Source organism: Condylura cristata, unplaced genomic scaffold (assembly GCF_000260355.1).
Source record: "Condylura cristata isolate star-nosed mole 26May11 unplaced genomic scaffold, ConCri1.0 scaffold00003, whole genome shotgun sequence".
In the NCBI taxonomy this organism is placed as follows: domain Eukaryota; kingdom Metazoa; phylum Chordata; class Mammalia; order Eulipotyphla; family Talpidae; genus Condylura; species Condylura cristata.
In genome coordinates, this window is record NW_004567104.1 from 74,784,386 (window position 1) to 74,796,390 (window position 12,005).

Genomic DNA, 12,005 nt, shown 5'->3' on the forward strand with positions numbered 1-12,005 from the left:
CACCCGCGTGGCGCTGGTGACCGGCGCCAACAAGGGCATCGGCTTCGCCATCGCGCGCGACCTGTGCCGCCAGTTCTCGGGGGACGTGGTGCTCACGGCGCGGGACGCGGCGCGGGGCCGGGCGGCCGTGCAGCGGCTGCAGGCCGAGGGCCTGAGCCCGCGCTTCCACCAGCTGGACATCGACGACCCGCAGAGCGTGCGCGCGGTGCGCGACTTCCTGCGCCAGGAGTACGGGGGGCTGGACGTGCTGGTCAACAACGCGGGCATCGCCTTCAAGGGTAAAGGGCTGGACTCCGGGGCGGCTGGGGATCGCGGGGCGCCTGGGTCTTTGGGGTCCCGAACCCCTCCCTGGGGCCGGAGGAGGGGTGGGGAGCCGCGTCCCTCGGAATTCCAGGGCTTTCCAGCCGGAGCCTCGTGCTCACCAGGCTCCACGCCTGGGCTCAGTTCCACCTTTGCAGTTTGTCTGGACTGCACTTGAGGCCAGTCGGGCAGTTTTGTGTTTTGAAATAAAAGGGAAAATCTCGAAATCAGGTCAAAGAGCTCTCAGGCGCGCAAACTTCACCCAGCTGCCCCCCCCCCAAGGGGACACCTCACGAAACTGGCCTGTGGCAGACGCAGAGTGTCGCCAAGACGGGACCTTGAACGCGAAGCCAGTTGCTCCGAGTTCACCGGGTTCTACCTGCGCCCACTCTTCTCGTGCTGTGGTGCTTGGCCAACCGCCGCGGGTTCATTCCGCGGGTTCATTCCGCTCTCCTTCTCTCCCCAAAGTGAATGACCCCACACCGTTTCATGTTCAAGCCGAGGTGACGATGAAAACCAACTTTTTTGGAACTAGAGATGTCAGCGCGGAACTGCTGCCTCTTATAAAACCCCAAGGTGAGTGCGAACCCCAGGGGAGTGTGTGGGGGACCACACTTTGGTGGCAGGATCTGGCCTCTGGCCCTGCCTCCTGCGTTCCTGCGGGTCCTGCCGCCAGTCAGCTCAGCCACACTGGGCAGGTTGTGTGTCTCTGGAGCACATACCTGCTGTGTCACACCTTGCACACCGCACTTGCTGACCCTCCCAGTCTTCCTGCAGCCTCAGAGAGGCCCCTCCGTGCTGCGTGTCCTCAACTGTGAGCTCCGATAATCCACCCCGGACCCACGCCTGCCTGCCGCTCCCTGTCCTGGAGGGACCTTACTCAGGCTAGGATCCCACACCACACCCAGGCCCTTAACTCCCAGGGTCCTTTCCTGCATCTCGTCTGCTAGATATTTTCTGTCTGTTGACACATGGTTACATTAACTGGTTTCTACAGCCCAAAAGAACCAAACTAGTAGTACTATTCTCGGTCTTCACAAGTCCAGCAGGTCCCCAACACCAAGTTCAGTAACTCACTAGAAGGACTCAAAGCTGTTTTACTCGGGATGACCTTGTATCCAAATGGATAGCGGGTCAAAGCCACGGTAGGAGACCCTCTCTGCCGGAGGCCAGCTACAGCAGTAACATGGGCCAAGCCACCTCTCAACGAAGGACCAGGCCTGGCCACACACCGTAAATTGCTGTGGACAGCAGCTCTTTCTCACACTAGCCATCTGGGACGATCCACAAAGCTGTGACCACACAGTGACCACCAAGAACCTCCCCCAGCCTTGCTGGCCAGTGTTTCTCTTGGGGGCTGGCCACACGGACCTCACTCAACAGCCCTCTTGGCTGACCCAGCTGTCCAGCCCCTCCAGAGGCTAGCTGATAACAGCCCGAGGCCCCAGCATAATCTCATGGTCAGCATAAATGATAAGGCCTGACCCAGGGAAAGAAGGAAATTCTTGTCACGCAACACAATCCAGGGTTACCTCCCTGCCGTGCCAGGCTGGGGGCAGCTCTTTGTTCCCGTCCAGGCCAGCCCTTGGGCCTTTGCCAAGGCTCTTTATAACAAGAGGGTCATTGAATATCTTAACAGAATTTATATAACGCCCGCTATACATTTCAGTGTTTTTATGCTAATATAGCTCTTCACTTGAACAACAGCTTTGCGGATCGTACATAAAAACATTGTGCAGAACTATTCAGTGATATCAAAGATTTTACAGTCTGAGAAAAAAAGCCTCTGGGAAGCACTACCGAATGTCCTGGGAAAGACACCTCTCGGTGACGGGCAGAGCTGACAGGGGGAGTGGCTGCTTTTTGGTTCAGCTCATGTCTTCTTCCCGCAGCCTCACTATCACGCCTCCCCACTGTCGTCGTCACCCACACCTTTTCACCGTCCCCAGGGACATCTTGTCCAGTACCTGTGACTCCTCTAACATGGCCCTTCCCCTCCATCCAGCCCCGCGCACAGTGGGTAGGCTGATGGGGGGCCAGAGCCAGGGGCTGTCCGGCCCCGGTGCCAGAGGGGTGCAGGCAAGTCCACCCCATTGGCGCCCCGGGAATCCTGACTGAGGTTGGGAGTGGTGTTCCCAGTTCTTGCCAAGTCTGCAGAGCAGTGGGTTCTGGGCCACCTTACCAGGAGAGAAGACAGGTGCATGGCACCCAGCATCCCGGAGAGGAAGTCTGTCCTGCGCCCACTCGTGACTGTGAGGACACACTCGTGTCGCGTATGAGTCAGACCAGTGGGCGAGAAGGTGCGTCTGCTGGGCTGGAGAAATGTCGCTGGTCAGTGCACGCAGGTGAAGTGTCTCTGCCAGTCCTGATCCACTACGCGAAGGGTTGCATCTACTTTTGGGGGTGCGAAGCCTGTTCTCCAGATGATGTGACCCATTTGACCACCTTCCCATCTTGATGCAGGGCCAGCCCCTTGGGGATCAGGCCCAGAGCCCCCAGAACTCTTGTTGCTAGTAATAGACCCTCCCGGGTTCTGTGCCTCTGGGGGTGTCCGTCGTATCAGCCATCTCTGCGTGGCTGCCGTTTCTTGTTTCCTTCTTCGCGTGGCCCTGGGTGACCACGTCAGAGAAGCACCTGCTGCCGCCCAGCCCCTGCAGGACCCGAGTGTCCCTGGAAGTGACCCTCCTGGTGGGTGCTGGCACATCCTGCTTTCACGCCCCTCAGCCCCCGAGTGTCTCCAGGCCCTGGCCCCTCGGGGCTTCCCTTTAGTTTGGCTCCTCTGCTTTCTGGAAATAGCACGTGTCCATGTGCATCGTGATAGTTACGTGGCCTAGTCCAGAGAGAGCTCCCAAAGCACACCCAGTAGGCGCGCTCCGCCTTTGTGTAGTGGGCTTCTGCCGTCCACTCCACTGCCCTCCCCGAGGTGGTATGGCCAGGACACCGGATGTTGCTCCCGAGCTGACCAAAACACAGTTGCCAAAACCAGAAAGCACGCAGTGCACGCCACTGACGAGGTGGCCTTCCCCCGGCAGGTTTCCCAGCCAGACCTCCCTGACGCCCAGGCTCCCACAGGGATGTGAGGAGAACAGAGGCCATCTCCTCAAGAATGCAGGAGCGCCCCCTCTTACGCCTTAGTCTGTTCCTGCAAGACGATGGCCGCTTATCCTTTGATCACCCCCCTGGCGCCACCTGAGACATTGTAATGACAAGCTGTAGATGGCGCCAGGTCCTGCACTCCCAAGTCTCCAATAAACGCTAAATCCCATCGATTCTCTGCCCCATCACGCCGTGCACACCCTCTGGGTAACCGTGTTGACTTGCAGGCAGAGTGGTGAATGTGTCCAGCATGGTGAGTCTCCGGGCCCTCAAGAGCTGCAGCCCCGAGCTGCAGCAGAAGTTCAGAAGCGAGACCATCACGGAGGAGGAGCTGGTGGGGCTCATGAACAAGTTTGTGGAAGACACCAAGAACGGGGTGCACCAGAAGGAGGGCTGGCCCAACACCGCCTACGGCGTGACCAAGATCGGGGTCACGGTCCTGTCCCGCATCCAGGCCAGGAAGCTGAGGGAGCAGAGGGGCGGGGACAGAATCCTCCTGAACGCCTGCTGCCCGGGGTGGGTGAGGACCGACATGGCGGGCCCCAACGCCACCAAAAGTCCAGAAGAAGGAGCAGAGACCCCGGTCTACCTGGCCCTCCTGCCCTCGGACGCTGAAGGGCCCCATGGACAGTTTGTTATGGAGAAGAAGGTGGAGCCGTGGTGAGCTCAGCTCGGCTCCACCGTGGGTCCTTTTGCACTGTCCTCACGTGATCAGTGGTCACTGACGGCCAGCACATTCCTGGGCAAAGAAATGATTGAATTTCCCTGTGGGTACCCGCTTGGGGTTGGCCCCTGGTTCCCTAGACACTTGTGATTTCTGTGCTATAGGGAAAGAAATTGTGTGGTGTAAATAACCAGTGAACAATTGCTGAATAAATCTGTACAGATGCCCACTTGTGCACATTAATCACATGCTGACCCAGCTCGGAAATCTAAAGGTCTAAAAGTTAGGTCGGGAAAACGGACAGTAACTCTAGGTTGGCAAACAAGTCTGGAAAGTACATGTTTTTAAAAGGTTTGTGTATGCACACAAGAACTGGTGAAGGCCACAGGTGCAAGGGGAGAAGGTTCACAGAGACAGTGGGGCGCAGAACAGGCGATCTAGTAGGGAGCAGCGGGGAGATGCTGCGCCCTGGGGTCCCTCCCTGCCCGGGGGTTTAACCCCTGCACACCAGGGAGGGCCGTTATAGTAAATATTTTCAACTTTGCAGGCCACACAGTGTCCTGCCAGTCTACTCAGGTCTGCTCTGTAGCACGAAAATAGCCAGGTGACCCCAGGCCCGTGAGAGCAGCTGAGCTTGGCCACAGCTTGTTTGCCAACCTGTAGTGGCATGTGGGAGACGCTGTACATGTGACTGCTCTGGTCACGAGCAGCCACCTATCAGGGAGAAAACAATGAAATGTCAGCGGACATTTAAGGTCCATCCGCGTAGTATGCGAAGCAATGGGGAGTATTCAGCATGAAGCGGTGTTTCTGGAAGTGACAGTTACTGTCAGCTCTCTTCTGTCTGAACGCGAGACTCAGCAGCGTGGCTGACCTGAGATTGCACTCGTGACGCGTGAGGCACGAGAGGTGGGACGAGTCTATCCTGTATATAAAGGGGGTTCGTAACGGTTGAACCTTCTTGGTCATAAAATGTCCACTTTGCTGTTAAGATCTTATGTCTATGTCGGTCTCTATTAAGTTGATAACTACTTAAAACACATTCCAAGTCTGCTTTTTTTACTCACTATTGTTGCTGCTCATTATATCACTACAACCTACCATAGCCTGGAATCATTGTTGGGGCTGTAGCTGGTCTTTCTCCTTTTTTTTTTTTTAAAGATTTATTTATTTGTACATACAGAACTGGGGTACAGGCCAGAGGCTGGCCAGAGGCTCAGGGGCGGTGAGAGGCTTCACCAGAGGCAGAGTGGGGAGCAGAACAGGCAGATCGACGAAGTACACTGCTGAGGGGAGCAGCGGGTGGGTCAGGAGAGGTCTGCCACACCATGTGGTCACCTCCGGGGCGGGCGGGAATCGAACTCATGCGGAAGTAGCTTTAGATTCTCAGTGCTGTGCTTTAACCCGCTGCGCCACCAGGGAGGTCCCTGGTCTTTCTCCTTTTATCCTTTCATTTTTTTTTTTTTTTTTTGGAAAGTCTGTTCTGTGTCTTTATGAATTACACAAGTGCGGTGTAGGTAAGAGTACAGGGGTGAGAGGATTCACCAGGGACAGAGTGAGGAGCAGAACAGTGGGGTCCACTGAAGTACACTGCTGAGGGGAGCAGCGGGGAGACAGGACAGGTCTGCTGTGCCCTGGGGGTGACTCCCTGGCGGGGATCGAACTCGTGCTGCAGTGGCTGCGGACAGCCTCATAGCTTTGATTGACTCTGCCTCTGTTGGGTCCGTGAGTGTCCAAGACTTCTGGACATAAGCAAAACTTCTGCCTAGCAGCAAAACTCCCTGGCTCCACAGCACTGTTTAGCTGTGTTTACAAGTGGTTGCTCCAGGGGACGCCTGTGGTCGGCCTCAGGAAGGATGCAGATCTTTCCACAGTGGGTTAAAAAAATATATCACTCGGGCTTCTCCTCCGGGGAACTGGGAAGAGAATGGATCCCAACAACAGTCACAAGGCGCTCCCATCAACCCCGCCTCAAACTGGAGACAGGAAAGAACAGCCCCCACTCTGTTTGAGGGCAAGATGCCCAGAAGCCACACAGTGCTAAGAATCACACTTTTGTCTGCCCTCTCTGGGGCCAACACGAACAGAGAAGTTCTCACCCGTCATCCCCTGGTCAGTTACTAGCGCACAGCTCAGGCCTGGTCTCAGTCAGCCCCGAGGTGCAGCCTGTGCCTGGGGTCCCCATCATCTCCCCCATCACTCAGGAACTTCTGGAGTTACCCCAGGGAACCCTTCCATCTGGGACACTTGCCTCATTGGGATGCTGCAGGATGCTGTGAGTCATTGCCTGTGAGTCAGTCAGTCCGTCCGTCAGTCAGTCCGTCCATCCGTCAGTCAGTCCGTCTGTCTGTCCGTCTGTCAGTCCGTCCATCCGTCAGTCCATCCATCCGTCAGTCAGTCCGTCCGTCCATCAGTCAGTCTGTCCATCAGTCAGTCCGTCCGTCCGTCAGTCCGTCCATCAGTCCATCCATCCGTCAGTCCGTCTGTCAGTCAGTCATTCCTCCCGTGCTGCCACCCATGGGCAGAGCCGCCTCACCGCCCCCCACCCTGCTGTTGTCAGTATGTGGACCTGCAAGGCACGAAACAGCTTCCCAGCCAGCAAACACCCTCTTGCTGCTCTCCCCACCAAGGGGCAGGCCCAGGGGAAGGAGAAGAGCCAGAAGTTTCTCTCTCTTCCAGGCTCTCCCTCACAGTCCCTGAAATGCTCAGAGTGACCGCCTCTGTCCATGGAGGTGAAGACCCAGTGGGGACAGGACATCCTGGAGTCCAGTCCCACAGAGCCACCACCACAGAAGACCTGTCACACAGTGTCAGTGACACAGCAGGCTCTGTGTTTCACCTAATAGTGGACAGGTGGGCAGGTGGCCTGGGACAGGCCTGAGGCCCAGGTGGAGGGCAGTCCGCCATCCTCGGCCTGTGGCTGCCCTCAGCTCTGTCTGCTGCCCCCGTCAAGGTTTCCCACCAGTAGGAAGATGGAAGGAATAAGCGCAACACAGCACATTGTTACTTCTTGCAATTTGTATTTCCTGAGTGTTTCTTCAGGTCTGGGTCGGCCTGGCCGGGCTGGGGGCCTGGGGGGTCAGCTGGAACCGTGGCAGGGTCTTCTCTCGCCACGTGGCGCCATCATCTGAACTTGCATCCTAATACGCTTTAATTTTTATGTCGTTGTATATGACACATGGCATCTTACTTTACACATTTAAGAGTTTTTCAGTGTTTAGATCTTTAAAAACGACGTAGTCTTCAAGCTCAGAAACAAAGGCAATAGTCCAGTTTAAAGTGATCAAAGGGTTTGGAGAAGACGTTTCTCCCAAAGATGCACGAGCAGCCAACAGCCTGTGAAAAGAGGCTGCAAGTGAGGAGCAGCCAGCAGGGAAATGCAGCTCAGGAGGTCCCCGCTGGACGGCTCTGAGCCGCTGGAGCAGCCTGCAGGCCCAGGGAGTGGGTGGGGGCTGGGGTTGTGCACTGGCAGTAGCCTGGCGACCCCCCCCCCCCCCCCGCCACAACCAGCTCGGCACAGTTGGCGCCGATGATTCAGGAGGCGGCTCCCAAGGAAAGCCCCGGGAGAAACAGCAAACAACACGTGCCCACACCAACACGCGGGCACCATCCCTGGAGGGCCGCTGCCCGCTCTGAGGGCTCAAGGGCCCGTCGGACAGCGGATGGATGAACAAGCATGGTCTCCACACGGCGGAGGAGCAGCGGCCAGTAAAAACACACGGGGTGCGGGCCACACGGGGTGCGGGCCACAGACTGAAACAGTGCAAAGTGCAGAGGGCACGCTGTCCCGTCTCATCGTGACTGTGTCCAAAATGAGCAAGACAAGTTGATCTGTCTGCGGTTGTCTTGGCACTGGGTACTGGGTTTCGGCTCTGCTCTTCACACACCTTAGGAGAATCTCCATGGTGAGAAAGTCAGATAAACATGATTGTATTCTCTTTTTTTTTTAATTTATTTATTTGTGCATACAGAACTGGGGCACAGGCCAGAGGCTCAGGGGCGGTGAGAGGCTTCACCAGAGACAGAGTGGGGAGCAGAACAGGCAGATCAACGAAGTACACTGCTGAGGGGAGCAGCGGGCGGGTCAGGAGAGGTCTGCCACGCCATGTGGTCACCTCCGGGGCAGGCGGGAATCAAACTCATGCGGAAGTGGCTTTAGATTCTCAGTGCTGCGTTTTAACCCGCTGCGCCACCAGGGAGGGCCTGTATTCTCTTTTTTTTTAAGATTTAGTTATTTATGTATTGGGGTACATGCCAGAGGTGCGGGGTAGGGGAGTAGTGAGAGGCTTCCCCAGAGACAGAATGGGGCGCAGAACAGGCTGACTGACAGGCACACTGCTGAGGGGAGCAGCGGGCGGGTCAGGAGAGGTCTGCTGCGCCCTGTGGGTCGCTCCCTGCCTGGGGACTGAACTCGTGCTGCAGTGGCTACTGCATAGCACTGAGACTTACCTTGCTAAGCCCCTCTCGCCAGGCCCCTCTGTCTGGGTCTCTGACTCACCCTGGGCCCAGAAAGGAGGGCAGGCAGCTAACACCCCTGGAGCCAGCTCCTGAAACCGGCTGAGGCTAGACCTGATAGCAGCTCCGGACTGAGACATCTGTTCTGGGTAACCTGCCCTTGGGGGCCTGGAGTTTGTGACTCTCTGAATTTGTGTCAGCTATGACGTATGTAACCGGGTCTTGCTCTCCTCGTGTGGCCTGCGTGCCTGCAGGAAAGCTTGACCCCAGCTATCTGGCTCAGGTAGCTGAGATGCTTGTGCATCTCTGCTCTTGTTCTTTGTCACGGGAGTCAACCGAGTGATTTCGGACCCTAACATTCTCTGTCACTGTTCACACCTGGGGAACTGCAGACATGGCGCAGTTCTTCCTTAACTGAAATAAATGAGGATCCGGGCACCCGGTGAGCTGGGACACTGGCGGGCGCCCCTCGCCACGGCTACCGTCTTGCCCTGCTCAGTGGGCGTGCCCCTTCTTTAGTCCTCAGGAGCTGAAGCTGTTATAGCCCCCATTTTACAGCGGAGGAAACCGGCTTCCGATGTGATGCGACTGTAAAGACACCAATGCAGGTCACTGCAGCTGGTCCTTGAGCCAAGGCGAAACCCCCGCGGCGAGGACGGATCCGCAGGGCGAAAGGGCGCCATCTAGCGACCGTCCAGGCGCTGCGCAGGGCGAACGCCACCATACCGATGAACCATCGCGCAGAAGAGCTAGACATTTACCCCTCGCTTATTTTAAATAAATACAGGAGGCCACCTACTGAAAAAAAAAAGTCAACAAAATACATACTACAGTGAAAAGCCGCCCTAGCCCCTCCACCCAGTTCTCCGAAGCCAGGGCTCAATGTCCCCCCGTTCCAGACACTGTTGACTCCGGCCACAGAATGGGGCCTGAGGTATATCTGACCCGCCTTTACTGCTGACGCAGGGACTGGACACCCCGGCAGGCCAGCAGCAGGGAGGCAGGTGTGCAGCCACCGCACCTCCAAGCCCCCCGATGTCTGAGATCTCCCCAAGGCTCTCGGCCCTGGCGTCTATACGTGCGGGAGCGTGTGCTCGCGCTCCTACGTGCTTTCCTGCAAGAGCGCAGTATCGTGTGTGGGTGATGAAACCTGGGGGGAAACAAAGCCAGGGTGGCGGCCAGAGGGGCTGGCAGCGGGGTGGAAAAGAGCCTGAGTTACTCCATGCTCCTTACAGGCATATTTGTGACAGGCACAGTTAGTGCTGCTGGCTGTGACTTCTGTGTTCATGGAGCCACGCAGCAGCACACGCACACAAAAGGAGAAGTACAGTCTGCACTGAGGATCCTCTAGAAAGTGCTAGAATAACACCTAGAGTGCGTGTGATGACACTCAGGAAAAGACGAGGTGGAGGAGTGGGTTAAGTCCCCCAACTGCTTCCCTTCCAAGTAGAGGAAGTATCTATTTTCCATTTCAATAGATGAGGTCTAATTTCTCTGCACAGAGGGAGTCCAGGCATCCAGCCAAATCACACCACGTGAAGCCAGCAGGGACTGTCTGTGACTCCTCTGGACTCACAACTAAGCTGCATCAGAACAGTGAATAACCCTGGGAGATAAACAGCAGGAGCCAGGGTCCCGCAGAAAAGGGAAGGGAAAGTGAAAGGGACTGTTCACAGGACACCGGGGCCTGCCGCCCGCCCGACAGGGAAGGCCCCACGTGGAGCCCTCCGTGTGACGGTCAGCTCTGGGCAAACGCCAGTGTCAGGGGCTAGAGAAGGGGTGCCCGAATGGAGAGCTCAAGAAGGGTGCAGAGGGTGATTCCGGGCTCGAGCCTCAGGCTCCCAATCTGGACAGCTGGAGTGGGAACCATGGGGAGGGTGGAGTCGGACACCTGCCTCTCGCATAGAAGAGGCTCCTATTCACAGCCCGAAGCTGTGGTATTCAAAACCCCTTCCCCCATCTGTAGCTAGGGAAGTCTCAGCCTTCCAGGCACCACCCCCTTTGCCCTGAGTCACTGTGAACAGAGGAAGAAACCAGCTTCAGGGAACTGGAAGGAGAGACACCCCAGCACCATGCTGGTCAACGACTTAACAGTAGGACTTGAAACAATCAAACACCTAGAAGAAAACACAGGGGAAGCTCCCGAACATTACCCTGGGCAATGGTTTTGTGAATGATGCCTGAAGAAGCAACAAGGTCAAAACGAAAAGGCAATCTGTGGCATCAAAGAAAATACTTGCAAACCACATCGCTGATAAGGGGTTAATAATGAGCTCATACAATTCAGCAAACTAAATAGCTAAGCCAACTGTGAATGAGCAAAAGACCAGAATAGTTATTTTTCCAGAGATACTTGAATTGTCAACAGGTATGTGAAAAGAAGCTCAACATCACTCATATCAGAGAAACATTAATCGAAACCATTGTAAGCATCAACTCACAGCTGTGAGGAATCACCCCACCATCTACTAGATGAGACATAACAAGTGTTGGCAAGGATGTGGAGAACAGAGAACTCTTTTATATTGTGGGTGGGAATTTAAAAATATAAATTGGTGCAGCCATTTTGGACAACAGCATGGTGGTACCTCAAAAGAAGAGAACTACCATAGAATCCAGCAATTCCACTTGTGGGGATATATCCCAAGGAAAATAAAACACTATGTCAAAGACATATCTACACTCCATGTTTATAGCAACATTATCACAACAGCCAAGTCATGGAATTAAACAATGTGCCTATTGAAGGATGAATAGCTGAGGAAACTACTCTGTATCTACAGTGGAATATTATTCAGCCATTAAAAAGGAAATCCTGCCATTTGCAACACATGCATGGAACTTGAAGGCACCATGGTAAATGAAATAAGTCAATTACTATAAAATCTCACATGTGAAAATACCTTTAAGTGAGTTTCCCAGAAGTCTCCCCATCCTGAAGCCATGCATGACTATCAACACACGATGGAATACTATTCAGCCTGGAGAAGGGAGGAAATCCTGTCACGTACCAGAGCATGGATGAACCTTGAGCACAACACGTTAAGTCACAAAAAAATACATATTGCATGATTCCACTCATATGAGAGACCTAGAGTAGTCAAGTTTGTTGGAACAGAGCAGAATAGTTACTCAGGGTTGGGGGATAAGGGAAAATGGGAAGTGGTTCAAAGGGTATGGTGTCTCGGTTATGCAAGATGAGAATGTTCTAGCAATCTGCTGGAAAATGCTATGCACGTAGTTAGCAATGCTGCACAGTGCATGTAAAATGACCAAGAGTATATTCTATGTGTTCCTCTGTAGAATAAAAATGGACACACCATGCCTGGTTTCCCCACCTCCTCCCTTCTCAGCCAAGCCCTACTGTCACCTTGACCGGCCCCACCCACTACACTCAGGCCCCACCCACTGCACTCGGGCACAAAGCACACGGGAAACGCAGGCTGCATGGCCCAGACGGACCCGCCAGGATTTGCCCTCTCCCCACACC

General features: G+C 55.2%; 1 protein-coding gene across 1 annotated transcript; it reads left to right on the plus strand.

Moving 5' to 3' along the window:
• Window position 1: 1 nt before the first annotated feature.
• LOC101633307 (carbonyl reductase [NADPH] 1) lies at window positions 2–4,289 on the plus strand (the record flags this gene model as incomplete). Its single annotated transcript, XM_004675534.2, has 3 exons — window positions 2–278; window positions 769–876; window positions 3,624–4,289. Coding segments are annotated over 3 exons (822 nt in total), but the record flags the coding sequence as incomplete, so codon positions are not given.
• Window positions 4,290–12,005: the final 7,716 nt, after the last annotated feature.